The sequence below is a fragment of the Aulonocara sp. 'chitande type north' Nkhata Bay genome, linkage group LG7, assembly GCF_057382095.1.
Source record: "Aulonocara sp. 'chitande type north' Nkhata Bay isolate Kocher_YH1m ecotype deep benthic linkage group LG7, A_spYH_male_GT1.1, whole genome shotgun sequence".
Classification (NCBI taxonomy): Eukaryota; Metazoa; Chordata; class Actinopteri; order Cichliformes; family Cichlidae; genus Aulonocara; species Aulonocara sp. 'chitande type north' Nkhata Bay.
Genome location: NC_141350.1, coordinates 39,609,893 through 39,628,226, shown reverse-complemented (window position 1 = coordinate 39,628,226; position 18,334 = coordinate 39,609,893). Strand labels below are relative to the sequence as shown.

Below are 18,334 nucleotides of genomic sequence, written 5' to 3'. Positions count from 1 at the left end.
TTGGTTATTGTTCTTGGGTTTTTTATGTTTGGGGTTTTGTATTCATTCATCACGTATTAGGTCTGTCTTATTGTGTTGTCATGTTTAGTTTTCAGTGTTTCCTGTTTTATTTTGACAGTGTCGTGTGTTCTTTGGTCATTGTATTTAGTTTCATTCTCTCTTGGTCCTGTCATTAGGGTTATGTTTGTCAGCTGTTTCCCCCCATGTGTCGCCATTTCCCCTGATCACCTCATGTCTGTATTTAAGCCTTTTGTTTTCTGCTTGCCTTTATCGGTTCGTCTGTTTATTTGACCTTAGTCTTAGTTACGGTTTTCGTCTGTTATGTATTATTAGTCTTAGTCATGGTCTTTGCTTGTTATTTTCCACCACAGTCATAGCTTAGGTTTTGGTCTCAGTACCGTTTAGTATTTTGTTTTTTAGTGTCTTGTCAGTTTACTTTGGTTTCCTGGTTTACTCCTGCCGTCATCTAATAAAGGATCACTTTTCTGTTCAAACTTACACTACTCGTCATCATCTGCTTTTGGGTCCTGTTTCCATTCACATCGGCGCACCCCGCCGTGACACTGCCAGTTTCTGGAAGACACCTTCTTCGAGCAGTGGTACAGGAAGAAGTCTGCATCATTCAAGAAAAACATGATTTTCATGCAGGACAATGCTCCATCACACGCGTCCAAGTACTCCACAGCGTGGCTGGTAAGAAAGGGTATAAAAGAAGAAAAACTAATGACATGGCCTCCTTGTTCACCTGATCTGAACCCCATTGAGAACCTGTGGTCCATCATCAAATGTGAGATTTACAAGGAGGGAAAACAGTACACCTCTCTGAACAGTGTCTGGGAGGCTGTGGTTGCTGCTGCACGCAATGTTGATGGTGAACAGATCAAAACACTGACAGAATCCATGGATGGCAGGCTTTTGAGTGTCCTTGCAAAGAAAGGTGGCTATATTGGTCGCTGATTTGTTTTTGTTTTGTTTTTGAATGTCAGAAATGTATATTTGTGAATGTGGAGATGTTATATTGGTTTCACTGGTAAAAATAAATAATTGAAATGGGTATATATTTGTTTTTTGTTAAGTTGCCTAATAATTATGCACAGTAATAGTCACCTGCACACACAGATATCCCCCTAAAATAGCTAAAACTAAAAACAAACTAAAAACTACTTCCAAAAACGTTCAGCTTTGATATTAATGAGTTTTTTGGGTTCATTGAGAACATGGTTGTTGTTCAATAATAAAATTATTCCTCAAAAATACAACTTGCCTAACAATTCTGCACTCCCTGTAGATTGCTGAGAGAGTGGAGTCAGACTGAAGAAGCTGAAATTACATGTTTCTTTTGGACAGTTTTAAAGATTTGAAACAACGTGATGACTCTTGACGTTTGTAATGGCTTATTGATTGTTTATGACCCTCTATGATTTATAGTTTGGAGCGATAGAAGAATAATGTGGGGTAAAGAGGAAATAGGTGTGCTTTGTAAAGATGTAAAATGCTGCTTAATTATTTGTTCCAACAACTGTAATTCTTTTTTTTTTTTTTATGGCGAGCAAATACAAATGTGGTTGTGACTAAGCTTCAAGCAAACTTAAGCCTGTTTTAAATAAATGCAAATAAGTAGAAGGTCACACTGAATGAAATCATGGTAACAGTAATAAATAAATAGCATCCCTCCAATTAATGTGTCCAAGCCCGTTTATATGCAGTGTCCCGTATACCTGAGATTCTTCGGTACGTGATCCCACAGGGTATTACATGGCATTTCTGCGAGCTGAGGAATTTACATATTTTCAGAGGAGACCTGAATAATGTTTTAGCCGATTACCCTGCTGGAGCTTGTTTGCTGAACATCATAAAATCATGAAATGGATCCAGTATCCGTGTCTGTAATTTGGATGCTCTCGAGCAGCTTTAAGATGGAGGATTTCTGCTTCTGATGTGAGCGGCTCTGTTTTGCTTGTTATTGTTAGTTATGAGGTATGACCTGTGACAAGGCTACATATGGTGCGCATCAGAGTGTTATGGTTCACCGTAGCAGTAGATGAGATTGTGTGTGAGCTGCACAAAAATGTTCTCCACAGCAGGGTATCCTGGTAACAACAGCAGAGGGCAAAAAAATAATATAAACTAGCTTGGTGTTATTCAGAGAGTAGGCTTAAAACAGACAAAGTGCACATAAACGCACAGGTGCGCTCACCTGGACGTCTTCACAGAGCCATCTGTCACATGACTGCCCGTGCCAACATTGTCGACACAGCGGCTTTCTTGCCTTCGCTGTCTGGATCCTGCAGGCAAGATTGTCCAGTCTGGTTCACACACTAATGTATTATAGTTCATATAATACATATATATGTCATGTGCTTTCTATTGGAAAAATGATCACTTTTGATGAAATTATTTAATTGAAAAGGACATACTGTTGAATTTCTGTAAAGCAGCAGTTGTATATAGTAATTTATTTTTAAACTCAGGACACAGAAAAGGTGTGCAAACATTGCAATCTCTCACTTTACTCCAGTACTGGGTACCTACCATTCTTCATGGAATAGATTCCATAAGGTGCTGGAAACATGCCTCACAGGTTTCGGTCCTCATTGACGTGATAACATCACACAGTTGCTGCAGATTTGAGGGCTGCACGTTTGTCAGTCTCCCGTTCCACAACATCTGAAAGGTGCTTTATCAGATTGGGATCTGAAGACTATGGAGGTCATTTGAGTACACTGCTATGTAGGGCTGCACGATTTTGCATAAAATGAGAATCACGATTTTTTGGCTTAGAATTGAGATCACGATTCTCTCACGATTTTCTTTTCCAGTATAAATATTTATTGCACTTATTAACTGCACATCAACTTCGTAACAGTTGAGACTGAACATAAAAACAATAAATGTCTCACGTTTTGTTGTTGCCGCAAAATGTTGTACTGCTTGAAATTCCGTCTCCACCGTTGCTCGACACTGCGTGTATAGAGCAGGTAGTGCAACAATAGAAAAATAGTTGCGGGACGGCACTGTGTAGCCTCCGTAATTTCTTTGTGCCTGCGGGAGTTCGATGGGTATAGGGAAGCGCTGTATAAGGTTCACGTTATTGATGTTTGGGTGGTTGACCGGGACAGATTTTCTCCTGTCACTTTCTTGTCATCCCTGACGTGCTCTCCGTTGTTTTTTTCCCTGCTAATTTTAGCATCACACGGCACAGCTTCTGTATCACGTGGTATAAGGCTCCGCCCTTGTCATATGTTGAGCAGGAAGAGTGAGCGCTTGTTTTCATGCAGATTACGTCCCGGATCAAAATGCGGTACAGTCGTCGTCGTCTTTTTTTTTTTTTTTTTTTTTTTTAAATCGTTGTCATTTGGAAATGAGATCGCACATAAGTATGAATCGAGATCGCGATTTTCTGACGATTAATCGTGCAGCCCTACTGCTATGTTCACTAAACTAACCTGAGATGATTTGAGCTTTGGCTCATCAGTCCAGACAACAGTGGTCCAGTCTCCTGTTGTCCATTTTTCCAGAGCCCGTGTGACTTGTAGCCTTGGTCTCCTGTTTTTAGGAAAAATTGAGTGGCAACTGTGTAAGTCTGCTGCTGCTGTAGCATTCAGCCATGCTCTTCTACATATGTTCTAACAATATACACTAACAAGTGTATATTTAACTTACTGTTGCCTTCTTATCAGCTTAAAGCACTCTGACCTCTGACCTCTGGCGCCAACAATTTCCAAAATACTCAAACCAGCCCACTTAGCACCAACACCCATGCCATGTTCAAAGTCACTTAAGTCACCTTTCTTCGCCATTGTGGTGCTCAGTTTGAGCTTCAGCAGATCATCTTGAGAGTTAGATTAATTTTATGCCATGTGGTTGGCTGAGTAAAGACTTGTTAACCAGCGGTTAAACAGGTGATTGGCTGTTGAACTGCTTAACAGATATTTATGGGAAATGTAGCCTTTAGCACAAACAAAAGGATGACTCTATAATGAGGCAGCCAGCTTTCATAGAAACTTTTCTCTTTCTTAAGCTGTCAGTGTCAGTGATGCTGTATTGTCTCATCAACGAGATAATAAACCCTAACACCAAGCTGAACATTGTTGCAACGTTTTGGAGAGATGATTGATAATTAAAGGAACTGTTCAACCCCAAATCAAATATAAATGTTTTTGTCTTGCCTATTTTCAAGATATCTGCTATAGAAATGTCTGTCTTCCCTTGAATGTAGTGAAACAACATGCCATTCGCCTGGTACTCAAATTGCATATGAAAAACTGTTTCACAGAAGTCGGGACCACCTAGTTCCATTATCTGTAAGAGAAGGCAGACATTTCTACCAGAGGTGACTAAATATATGTTTAACTTTGGGTCAGACTGACCTTTTTAATGATAACTATGCCTTCTAAAATGTCCTGCAAACATAAAGACTGTGATTACTGTGACGCTATAGTGTAGAATTGCAGAACTGTGTGAAGGATTACTGACTCTGTGGTCACTTAGCGACACCAAGTGTTGGATGGCAGAATTACAAGCATTTGCCTGTTTTATATGAACCAATCATAATACCAATACTTAAAATAAAAAAAACCCACAAAACTTTCTCTGCGTAACTTTAAACATTTGGAAGGTTTTGAACCAACACAAAGTTTTTGCCAGTCTGTGTAATGTTCTGTTACTTTATCAGTTCTTCTTCTGATCAATAAAACATCTTCTTACTTGCTTATTTGTAGTCATAGGTGAGGCGCAGACCAGTGCCACTGATTTACCGATTTACTAAACAACTCTTTTCATTTAGTATAGTATTTTGTCATTGTTCGACTGATTTTGATGCACTATTCCTTCCGCTTCCCGTGACGTTGTTGTTCATTTTTGATCGCGTCAAAGAATGAAAATGTGTCATCGCTTTCCTTTGATATTTAACCCCAGACGATTTTCTAAATTGACAGTGTTATTGGGACATTAGTGGGTGAGTGACACAAATGCGGCTGCTTTTTCGTAAACAGCTTTAAAAAGCCTTGCGGTGCAGCTTGGTGCAATTTCTATTTCTGTGTTGGTTCATTATCACTGACGAAAGATTCTATATTTATATATATTTATATGTATGAAAAAAAAATTGCCTGCAGAGAAAGACGGTGAAAGGAGGCCAGAGACAAAAGATGATAGTGGGATAAAAGGATGTGGGGGTGAGGGAGGAAGGGAGGTGGTAAGTGATGGTGGTGCCAGTAGTGGTGGTGGTGGAGGGGGCTGTATGTACACGACCAGAGTTAGCATGAGACAGAGGAAAAACAGAGAGAGAGAGAGATGGGATTTTAGAGGATTTAGGTGGTGGTTTTGTATTAAAACCTGTTAGACACATCGTAACCAAGTACAGCGACGTTCAGGAATCAACTCAGATACAATTCGTTGGATGAAATCTACTTTTTTTTAACACCTGGGATCTGAATCAGGACAGCCTTCGGTGAACTGGATACACAACTAACATCTCCCTTCTTTCCCTCTTCCTTCTCTTTTTTTTCTCTTCTTCCTCTCCAACTCCCTCCGAACATGTTCTTCTTCCAGCTCGTCATCATGTCCGGCACGGTCCTGTTGGCCTACTACATGGAGTGCACGGACCTGTTCAGCGTCCACGTGCAGGGTTTCTTCTGTAATGATGCTGACCTGATGAAGCCGTACCCTGGCACGGAGGAGTCCAGCTTCGTCCCTCCTCTCATCCTGTACTGTGTGGTGGCCGCTGCTCCGACGGCTATAGTAAGTAAACAGCAGTGTTTAAAACCAGGTCTTCTCTGTGGATTGCTCGAATTGTTTTACGATTTTCTCGTAAACAGCCGTCGTTAAATCCAGCTTGGGTTCATTTATTCAGGGTCTCCTCATCTTTGACTTTGCTTCGAATCCTTCGCATCCATTTATTTTGAGGAGTGAATAATTTAAAAATGCAATTATCATTACTCTGCTAGGTGTCCTAGTATATGCAGGCTAATTTAAAGTTGTAATTTTGCGTGACATGACCCAGTTTTGTGGCAGCATTTTTAAGTAAAACTGACTTGCAAATAATATACCTATCATTAGATATCATCCATTCAGCCTTCTGTCTGTACGCTACAGCAGCTGCATACCTATCTTTGGTAAAATATGGAAAAATATGCAAGAAAGATTTCACGGCAAGCAGTTTATGCCTGCAGGCCGTACTCTTTCAATATCTTTTTATGGGTCAGCTAATAATATGTATGTCCCTGATTTCCTGTCTGTAGAATCTCTTTGACTTGTTTATCATACTCTACAAAACATCCTGCTAAAGTGAAATGTGAGGCTGTGCTATACAGGGAGAAGTACATGTTGAAATACAACTTCATATCATATCTCATGGAAGGCAAGAATTACATTCACTGACATGACTTTTATTTGTTTGCAGACATTTTAACAAGGACATGTTATGCAAAATCCATTGCCTAGTAATGGCATTATTAGCATATTAGGCTAATTTGTCACAGGATGTAAAGCACACACGTGTAATCAATACCATGAGTCATATTTGGCCATATCTGTTGAGGGTGGCACAGTCCTGATGCACCAAAGCCATGTGTTACTACTCTGGTGTTTAAAAAATTCCAGCTGCAAAGATAAGAAATCATTCTCTGAAAACAGTCATTTCCAAGCTGACTTGTACGCTCATACCGTGCATGCACTGCTGATTTAAATGCCTCAAACAGGAGTTGCGAGTTTCAGCCACCAGGTGTCAGTTTTGCTCCATGCTTATTAATTTCAGCCCGTTCACAACAGGCACCATCTGTCTCTGAGCCCTTGGGTCAGCTCATTATTAAACCCATGTCAAATATTTTATGAACACTACCTGAAGCGTGTTTGCATTTGCTTGTTTGATATTAAAATGTATTTTTTCTCTCCAATGGGTCATATGTGAAGGGAAAAAAAAGCTAGTCTGAGAATACAGAGAACGTTTGGTTTTTGAGTAGCTGCTGTCTGAAGGTCAAATGGCCACGTATATATGTATTTGAAGATGTACTATGGATACACTGATAGCAGCTATTTTACCAGCATTTGTTTGTTGTCAAAATCAAAATATCTCACCAGTGCTGGAGATTGTACAGAACTGAGATTAGGATCAGTGGGTTTGACTGGTTGATGTGCTGCTGTGATTCTGAAGTGTAGTGTAATCACTTATTCTTTCTGTAGGACAATTAATTTTCATTTATCTTTTTTTTTTTTTGTGCCCTGGTTTTCTTGTTCAAAAAGACAGACTTGTTGTAAAGACCATAAACAAGATCGTGGATCATCAGCTTTAATGTCCAATCAGCATCAACTTCCCAGCTTTTTTGCACTTACTTGGTATTATTTTATCTACTGTTCTAATCGAGTTATTGAGTGGTTGAAAAGCTGGCTCACATGCTACATGTTCCATTGATTGTAATCTAAATTTTGCTCCCTAAATGAATATAGAAAACCCTTTTCAGTAGTGTCACATGTCCATTTCCCTCATAACCTTGTTTTTATTTTAACAGGCATCTAATCATGGATGTGATCGTTACACCAGTCGGTTAACACATGCACTACCACCCATTTATTTATGATCAGCTGCCTCCTTTGGTCCCTTGTTTTTATGCGCTTCTACTTTAGGTGTTTGCATAGAGGCTTTGAACACCGACTGTTGTCACAAGCGTGTTTCCTGAAGTAAAATCTGAATTATTGTCACTTTTATTGAGGAAATAAAAGACATCCCATAGCTTGCATTTACCTCCATGTAGGTGTTTGGTCTCTTGATGTGTCAGCAGAACGGAGAGAAACACACCTCTCTGCATTCACACACATATGTGCACATGCAGATTTGACATGCTTTATACAATAACACAAGCTGGTTTAAAATCTGGAAGGGTGCTCTGATTGGCCAGGAAATGTGACAGATGTTATTATTTACACTTCATGGGGTAAGAGTGCATCTGTGTGCAATTTTGACTCACCTTTCTGCAGTGATTACTTCAGTAAGTGGGTGTGCTCACTGACCACTTCATTAGGTACACCTTACTAGTACTGGGTTGGACCTTCTTTTTCCTTTAGGGCTCCCTTAGTTCTTCATGGGATCAATTCAATAGAGTGCTGGAAACACTCACCTGGGATTTTGGTCCATATTGACATGATAGCAGCAGCTGGTTGAAGATTCTCAAGAATCTCAAGTTCCATCACATCCAAAAGGTGCTCTATTGGATTGAGATCGTGTGATAATGGAGCCTTTTTGAGTATAATGAACTCATTGTTGTCTTTAAGAAACCAGTTTGGAATGATCTGGGCTTTGTGAAATGACACAATAACTTGCTGGAAGCAGCCATCAGAAGATGGGTACAGTGTGGTCGTAAAGGGTTAGACATGGTCAGAAATAATATTGAGGTAGCCTATATCATTTAAAGAATGCTCAAAGTGTGCCTAGAAAATATCCCCAAACAATTATTAAGGCCACCAGCAGCCTGAACATTTGGTACAAGGCAGGATACATCCATGTGTTCATGTTGTTTATGCCACATTCAGACCCAACCATCTGAATGTTGCAGCAGAAAGCGAGACTCGTCAAACCATGCAAGGTTTTTTTAACCTTTTATTTTACTGTATTGTACTGTAGCTTCAGCTCTCTGTTCTTAGCTGACAGAAATGACACTCATGCTGGTCTTATGCTGCTGTGGCACAACTGCTTCAAGGTTCTGCGTTTTGTCTGTTTAGAGATGTTCTTTTGCATACATGAATTGTAAAAAGTGCATACTTAAGTTACAATTGCCTCAAGTATGATAGCAGTCTGGTCATTCCCCTTTGGCTTCTGACATCACTGAGGCATTTCCTCCCAGAGAGCTGCCACTCACTGGATATTTTTGTTGTTTGGACCATTCTCTGTAGACACTAGAGATGGCTTGGTGAGGAAATCCCAGTAGATTGGCTGGTCCAAGTACTTCAGAAACCGCTTACAACCAACAACCATGTTCAAAGTCACTTAAATGACCTTTCTTCCCCATTCTGTTGCAAGTCATCTCGACTATGTCTGCATGCCCAAATGCTTTGGCTGCTGTCATGTGATTGGTTAATTAGAATCTTCGATAAGGAGCCACTGAAGAGGTGTACCTTATGAATAGGTCAGTGAGTGCATGTGTGTATACTTGGTCATGGTATGCAGTCAGTAGATAAGTATAATTATTTATTTTGTTGTTATCCTTTGTTTATAAACACCACTCTGTCACTGGAACATTTGTTAGTGGATGATTTTCACATCATACCTGCAGATTAAATCTTTCTTCCTTTCTCCAAGTGTCACTTATTCATTCAACCTTTATCTTGACTTGTAAATTGCACTGAACCCACTTGCAAGCGTTATTTACTATATACAGTAGCTGACTAAAAGGCCAGCAGTTGTTTAACGCATTGTTTGCGTAATTTAATACTCAGTCTTAGTCCCATCCCCTCCTCAGAGAGTGCCGTGTCAGCTGTTAAAGCTTTTTTGTAATCCTGCCACTTCTTTCCACTGTTTTTTTTTTTTTATTCTGCCCCCTTTTTTTGTGACTTTCTCTTTGGAATATGCTCTATATGGCCTTTCTTTTACAAATTGCCTTTAGCCATTGGTACGCCATCCCATACCTTATAATTGTGCCCTTTGAGTGTGCTTTGTCAGGTGCTTGACACTGTGTGTCATTCCATCTCCACGTGTCATAAAACAGAGGGGCATTCAGTCAGAATTAATGATGGCAGGGCTGGGACGTGGGCCAATTAGTACAGAGTCAGTAAATTATGCAGTTTTCCACATGGCCGGACCAATGGGATGCTGTGAAGGTTAGATGGGCTGTGTTCATGCAACAGCCTATAAACCCGTTCAACCATGGCATAAGGCAAAATAGAGCCCGTTTTATCATTTTCAGTGCCAAGATGATAAAATATTGCTTTTGCCAGGTGTACATCCCACAGAAACAAAAGATAATGTTTCCCAAAATGGGCAACATCTGTGCATTTTATCACACACCATTTTAGCTCCTTGTGGCTTATTCCACTTCCTGAATTGTGTGTCTTGGTAGCAATACTGAAAATGATGGGCTCATTAAGAAGAGATTTAAAGCTTAAAGCAGCATTGATTGTTGTTGTTTTTTTTGTTCTGTTTTTCCCTTTTTCCCCTCTTGGCAGAGTAGCAAGACTTAAGCTCGACATCTTTACATATTATCACCCTCTGAAATGAATATGCAAACTGTATCCTATTCACACATCCTCAAAGACACAAAGCAGTATCAGCGTTCATTTGGTGTTTCAGGAGTCATATTCTGTTTTAGTTTTGTTTATTTTCTGCATTGAATCATGAGAGAAGTATTTGTTTCATTAGCTGCTAATTGGTCTAACAGCTCCTCAAAGCTCCTGTAAACAAAGCTGATGAGCTTAAAGACGTGAGTATCTTCTAAAGAGTTGAAGGGAAGTGCACAGTTGGGAAAAGTTATGTCACTGTATCGTTACACAGTTAAGTCAAAACAAGCTCTATTTTGACTTAACAAAGTGTTTATTTTACACTTTGTTCCATTATTACACAAAACTATGTGTCTGGTTTTTTTTTTTGGTTTTTTTTTCTTTCTTTTTCTGCAACCAAACCCGGCAAACTCAGGCCCCTGGAGGTTCTGATCAGTATTCGATATTATGGCATTGCCATATTGCCAAGCATCCACCAGCATTGGTTTAAAATGATGCATTTTGATTCAATTGCATTAATATCTAAGATCTTTAGATTCACAAAAATTCAATCGTATTTTATGATGCTGCCATGTTCCTCCTACTGACAGGCTAAAATGACCCATTTTTAGCATTTAAATACCAATCATCACCCTGATATTTGTATTTTTTTTTTATTTTCTCAATGTTATTTGGTCATCAGTTTGCCAACAATATGAACAGGCCAAATAATACTTTATACAGTTAACAGTCTTTATTGTTCCAGTAGTTGCTAATGAACAATCTCATTAGTTATAGCCGTTGCCCCGTTTTCATTTTCTGTCCTTATTAACTAAAGGAACATGTTTTTCATGTTTCTACCATCGACTCATTGGTTTCAGTTGTAATAAAATTGCTCTTTAATGCATAACCCAAAGACATTTCTATTTCTCAGTAAATACTACACTCGTATTACTAAGTTTTTTTTCTTCTTATGAAAAATGTTGTAATTTAGGTTCAGAGAAAGGCTAGTACTCACATTATAATGTGGAAGCTGGAAAAGGAAAAACTAAGATGCAGATGCATAAAGAAGGATGGTCCTAACACTAAACTTTTAGGAGTGTCATTTATTATGTGTCCCTTTTTTTTCAAACATTTGAGCAGCTTGATATAATTTTTAATGTCACAGATATTTCAGAGACTTCAGATTTTACAAGTTTTGATGTCTCAAAGCTATTGGGATACACAAACTGGAAGTCTGTTCTTTTCTCTCATGTCAGGTCACTTACTGAAAAAAAAAGCCCCCTCAGAAAGGTTTGCATGTTCTTTTTAATGTCTCTTGTTTAACCTTTTCATTTTCTGCTCCAACATCATTGTGTCAGTTGAATGCCAAGTTGTTTCTCAGTTTTCTGGCATGTTACATAGAGATGGCTATTTTCAGTCAGTTTTTACTGACATTTGTATAAAGGAAAGTGGGGGGTTGCATGAGTTGAAATAACACAATCAGTCAGTAGTACCTAACCTTTTCAGCGATGAAACAGACTCTAGTGAGACAAATGCTTCAAGGCAAGTGCTAGCTGCTAGAAAATGTAAATGCCATCATTTAGAAAAAAAACAAAACAGAAACAAAATAAAATTAACTAATCATTTAAAAAACCTGCATGGAAACACACTGATCCTATACTAGTTAAAAAAAGTTATTTGAACCAGTGTTCACCTGTGTGGCAATGGTTAAAGTCACTGTAATAAGTGTAAGTTAATAGGTTATGAGGTCCTTAGAAATCCTTATAAAATACACATAAATGATCTGTTAATAAAACTTTTGTCAGTAATATTTAATTTATCAATTTATCAAATGTCTAATACAGTTCACTGATAGTAGGACCAATAGTCTGTAATAAATACAGGGGTTCAAACCTGCCTGGCCCTACATGAAAAAATAATTGCACACCTAAACACAATAAGTGGATGCCAACCTTGGCAGAAAGAACTGTAATCAAGCGTTTGTGATAACTGGCAATAAGTCTTGATTTGTTTTGCAGAATTCTTTTCATTAAGCCTCATTGGATGGTTTTTGATCATAAAACACTTTGGGAACACCACACTGCACGTAAAACTGTATTATTGGAAAATTGTACATAAACTCATAAATCTCACCAGTGTTATATGGTTCAGCTCATTATAAATACTTTGTTTTATTTAATCTCCAGCAATTCGTCATGTACCTCATTTTAGATATGTGGACTTCACAGTGTCATATATCTCTAAAAAGTTACTTACAGTAATAACATTTTCAGCTGAATTAAACAAAACTATGCGACGCGTTAACATTTAGTCTCTACAGAGGGTTATAAAAACATTAATGAGAAATTAAAGTGGTCTAGTCTAAAAACAGCTGTTGGCCAAGGTGGTTTATAAGAGGAAATGTATCTGTTATGATAATAAGAGAAGTGTGCTTTTTTGCTAATGCAAGCTCTGTTTCCACACAAAGCACATGCTAACAAATCTCACAGTGGTGAAAGCAGGGCCATCAGTCGCACGACTGATGTATTCTGTCAAATCAGAGCGTTGCCTACAACCTGAAAAAAGCTACTGGCCTATAATCTCAAGTCTTTGTTAATGGGACACTAATGCTTTCAAAATACTTGCTCCTTACAGATAACGTGCTCCGTAGACAAGCACAGTTAAGGCTGTTTACGAAGACCCAACTACAGCCACCCAATTCATTTAAAGGATGGGTGCAAGCAGACAGGAACTTGATGGGACACCAGCAGTGTTGGTCAAGTTACTTGAAAAAAGTAATCAGTAACTAATTACTGAATACTTCCCCAAAAAAGTAATCCCGTTACTTTACTGATTACTTATTTTCCAAAGTAATTAATTACTTAGTTACTTAGTTACTTTTTAAAAACACGATTTACAACCTGAATAGGTGATAAAGCGATAGATCTTTCAGCCCAATTCTACTTTTTCTGCATAATCCATCATACAAAATGTAATCAAATGGAAAAGTCTCTTTTTTTAACTTGTTTTATCAGTTTTAATTTTTTAACTTTATGCATCAAGTAAAAATTTAATTATATGCAACATTCTCTGAGTTGAATAAATTAGTTTAACATTTAAACCTATTTTCTGCACATTCCAGCACATAAAATAAAATATTTTTTGTGTTTACACTCAGTCTTTCAAATAGATGCAAGTAAAACACAGCAGAAAATAAATAAAGTCAAAGACTCAGCGGTCCTGTTGCTCTATTTTCACCTGTAAAGCAGGACTACGGTAGGCGGAGGTTTACCCTGGTGCAGGTGTGCCGCGGTCAGTTGAAGAATCCGCGAGTTTCTCTGTGAATTTCCCATTACGTGGTAGCTACTCCGTGCTTGCTCGGAAGTTTAGGGGGTTTTTTTTCGCTGTAAAAAGAAGTTTTCTTCCCACGCACAATGGACACTAATGTTTTTGTCACTTTTTATGGAATCAAACTCAAAGTAAGGTCAGTACTTCCACGCTTTAAACGCTGCATGCTCATACTCTCTCCCGCACTCGATATGTGATCCATTGTTGATCTGCACACAGCTGTTGTCACTAACGGCACACTCGCTTACGTCACTGTCCTCGCAAAAAATCACGGTTTTAGTAACGCAGTAATGCAGCGTTCCTACGGGAAACTAACGGTAATCGAATTACTGTTTTTGCGATAGTAATCCCTTACTTTACTCGTTACTTGAAAAAAGTAATCAGATTACAGTAACGTGTAACGCGTTACTGCCCATCTCTGGACACCAGTGCCTCTAACATTAACATCAACATATACAAAGAGACACTCAGGTGTACAGGAAACCTGGTGCTCAGGATGAACATGTAACTAGAACCTACCTAGAAACAGTGAACGAACAGCAATGCTGCATCACCCTAAAATGCTGTATTTGCCTTTGAAAACAAGGAGAATTCAAAAGTTCCCGATATGACCTATGTTGCACTATGAGGGCAGCCAAGCGGAATTAGAGAGACAAGGTACAGACACGGCTCAGCAGTAACAACTCTGAGAGCATGTGGAAGGAGCACTTTACACTTTGTAGGTAAGCCCAGGTGCACAGCCAATGTCACCGTCTTGCTCCACGATGAGGTACATAAGTTTTCTGCCCATTTTGAGAGTCAGAACGCCACTCTCCCTAAGAGGCCTTCCAAAAACGTTAAGGCTGGCACTCTGATCATTAAAGAGGATGACGCACAAAGTTTTTTCCAGCATGTCAACACCTGTAAAGCAGCCAGACCCAGCAGTATCCCCATCAGAGGATGCAGCTCACAGGAGTCTTTTCTTTCTCTCCCTGCCTGTTGTCCCCTCCTGTTTTAAATCATCAGTCATTGTGTGTGTTCCAAGAAAGAGTAAGGTAATATGCTTAAATGACTGCCACCCTGTTCTCCATCTATCATAGGAAAATCAATTTGAGATGCAGATGAAGTATTTTATTCCTGACATTTTGTCACCCAATCTGGACCTGATACATTTGCCAAGAGGTATAGCTTCACTGATGATGCTTCACCCACAACACGTCATAACACTCTCAGTGATGTGCCAATAAATCGTATATATTTGAGCACAGCATGCATTACCATAATTCCCTAAAGAATCAACACTTAAAGGCCTTGGACTTAACCTCTGCAGGAGGATTGTGAACTTGCTCTCAAACCAACACAAAGTGGTGAGGATTGCCCCTGTGACTATGTCCTGATCTTCCTCCTATCCTCCCAATATTCACATTATCACACAGATCCAGATTAGAAGTTACGATTGCAGATGACACATCAGTGATTGGCTTAATTATCAGCAGCTTCTCAAGCTAAATGTCAAAACAAAGGACTTTAAGAAGAAAGAACATTATCAGCTGCATGTATGTCCTTTGAAGCTTATATACCCATTGACATCACATGGGACCTACTTGCTAAAGGAAAAATACCCATAAAACATAAAATCCTGTAATGTGATTGTAATTTAATTGCTATACCGGTAATTATCTGTGTTTGTTCTGACTGTAATTTCTTTTTGACTGGGGACAAACACATTGACTTTACCTTTAAAACTGCTTTTTTTTTTCTTTTTGAGTCTCAGACAGGTCAAAGAAATTGGTCTGCACCTTTCTTTTGTTATAAATCTTCTGTCTGGGTCTGGAGAAGGTGGTGGTAATAACCCAGCAGATTAGTCACTTTAAGCTTTCATCAGGTCATTCTGTCTTTTGCTGCTACATAATGACATGAGGCATTTCACCTTGTTGGCTGATGGATCATTTCTTTCACTTGGCCATTACAGTTTGACTCTCTCATATGCACACACACACTCACATGCATACTGCTCAAAAAATTAAAGGAACACTTGGGTCAATGTCACTACTGGTAGCATGTGGTAGAGGTTGTCTAGAGACAGTACAGAGGTTGCACAGGTTGTCCAACTCCTCTAGGATGGCACATCAATACAAGCCATTACAAGGTTTACTGTGTCTCTCAACACTCTCAAGAGCATAGAGGAGATTCCAGGAGACGGGCAGTTACTCTAGGAAACCTAGAGCCTTAGAAGGTGCTTAACTCCTGGGCAGGACTGGTATCTACTCCCTTGTGCAATGAGGAACAGGATAAAGATACCAGCTACAAAATGAAATCCAGCAGTCCACTGGTGTGAAAATCTCTGGCCAAACAATCAGAAACAGACTTCACAAGGGTGACTTGAGGGCATAATATCCTTAAGTTGGCCCTGTGCTCACTGCCCAGCACTGTGGAGTCCAATTGGCATTTGCCATAGAATACCAGGTCAACCACCGATGCCCTGTGCTTTCCACAGATGAGAACAGGGGCGACATTATGAAGGCAGTTCCATACCACTGACTGGCCGTCATGCTCGCCTGACCTAAATCCAGCAGAACACCTCGGGGACGTTATGTTTCAGAACATCCCAGTGCTGCCACGTTGCACCTTAGACTCTCCAGGAGCTCAGTCCAGGAGCCCGGTCCAGATCTGGGAGGAGATCCACAAGGACATCATCCATTGTCTCATTGGGAGCATGCCCCAATTAATCAGTTAGCATTGCATTAAAAAGTGCATTAAAAATATATTTAGAAATTTTTTGTAAAACATTGCAATAACAGAATATAAAATAGTATAAAAACATGTAGGCCTAATTGAATTTAACAATGTCTTAATAATACATTGCATCCTTATAATAAGAACCTTATTAAAAAGCATTGCTGCTTTTATTGCTACTTTCCAATTGTAGCATAGGTTTTGGCTCTATTTTTGTTGACTATATATACAAACTTCAGTCATAAATTTTAAACATTGGTTGACTTTTAATTTGTATTATTGGTACTTTAAAAAAGGAGGCTCTTTAAAAATAAATTCAAATTAAGCCAGTTAGGCTTAATAATTAATTATGCCAGCTACCTTTTATTTAATGCAAAATGTATTTTGGTTCACTGCAACTGCTGCTAGTCTGACTGTTACAAGTTGTCTTCCTTTTACAGTTTTTAAAGCTTGCAAAAGCTTGTTTTGGTCACTCTGTCTGCAAAGATAGACATTTTTGGATCATTAGACATCAGGAGATTGATTTTTCTGCCATGATGCATTTGATCCTTGTTTCGCTATGCACTATGCCTCCCATCCTGTGACACAAATGGTTATTTGAAAATATGAATCCACCTTTAGTCATGCTGGCAGTTGCAGACAGGACTGAATCAAGTGCATAGATTTAGAAGGTTCATACTGATTTTTATGTGAGTGCTTTCAGTGCTCATTTATTCCTTTTAAAAAAAATTTTACTTTGTATTTCCTGACATCAAAACACGAGCTGCTCTCGCTGCTAACTGCCACACAGAAAGAGATGGACTGGAGTTGCGTTTACAAGAACATGATGATGAGAAAGCATTCATGAGGGATGGAGGAAAATTCACCTGTCCTAAGGCCCCAAACAAACACACATCAAAGGCCAAAACCACATGGGTGCACACATATGCACTAAGTGTATGCACACACTGTCTCTGATAAACACACACATTTATTTGAAGCAGTCTTTATCACCCAAGGCGACTGGCAACGAGATCCATTTTGTGTGTCCAGCAGCAGTTTTTCCATTAGACCTGATGAAATGTCCAAACTATAATGGACCTGAAGAAAGGCTGCATTAAGGCACAGTGGTTTATGTACACAGGCCAGACTGGATAAAAATGTTTCTCTGCTCCATAACAGGATGCCAAAAGTTAATGTTTCCCCATTTCCTTCTGTGTGTTCGCTGGGTGTGAGTTTTGTTAAAACGTTAAGTGCGGGTTCTGGAGGGTTCTACTTTTTTGATAGTCAGACATTTAATTTCCTGCATTTTAATGCGTCAGTTTTCTGCATTTATTTATAGAGTAAAGGTATTTATTTATGGGTTAAAACACAAATTTTAAGCCCCAGTATAACAGAATATTATGCAGTACAACTTTCAGGCAATCTGTATTGCTTTCAAATATTTATTCTTGTGTAAACAAACCTTTCTCATTTAATATTATCCCTGCTGAGCCAATACAACACATACAGGCATGGTGCACTGCTCTGCTGTATTTTGTGTCTTTTGTTTTGGAAAATGATTCATGTTTGCACATGGCACCCTGTGATGCGTGTTCTATTAAAAAAAAGTTGCACTGGGTTTTTAATAGCTCATATTCATATACTTTATTAAAAAAAAGTTTTTTAAAAAGTAAACGTAATCTAGACTTCCTTGGTTCTCAAATCTTTTTGGGAGGGAAAAATTCCTCCTCTTGCCTTCTGGCTTCTCCATGATTATTAACCTGGCAGCATGTGCACAGCACCAGAGGTGAGGAGTAGATGCTGCATGTTGCTGACTGAGATCACAACACTGTGTTTCTGTGTGTCTGTCTGTGGTTTAATTGTGTTTGCCACAGCATTTGTATTTTTTATTTATTTTTCTAAAATATTAATATTTTTGGAGTGAAAATAGACTGTGCAGAGAAGAAAACATCCAACCCTGTCGGGCAGATATTTGATGTAACATTTTAGCAGGTTTTTCAGAATAAAAGTTTATTTATTTAGGTTGACAAATACAAGTTTAAATATTTAAGGAGGAGACGTCACGTCTGCCCTCTTTGAAATCTCTGCCTTTGTTCTGTGCGCTCCTTTTTGCTTCTTCTGTGTG

At 38.9% G+C, this 18,334-nt stretch overlaps 1 protein-coding gene across 6 annotated transcripts in view; it reads left to right on the top strand.

Moving 5' to 3' along the window:
* Nucleotides 1–18,334, top strand: part of plppr1 (phospholipid phosphatase related 1) — a 72,218-nt gene that overhangs the window by 39,272 nt on the left and 14,612 nt on the right. For all 6 annotated transcript variants that reach the window (XM_086300338.1, XM_086300337.1, XM_086300340.1 and 3 more), the window contains exon 3: nucleotides 5,551–5,739. In XM_086300338.1, the coding sequence (XP_086156464.1) occupies nucleotides 5,551–5,739 (189 nt within the window). The remainder of the gene's footprint in view (nucleotides 1–5,550; nucleotides 5,740–18,334) is intronic.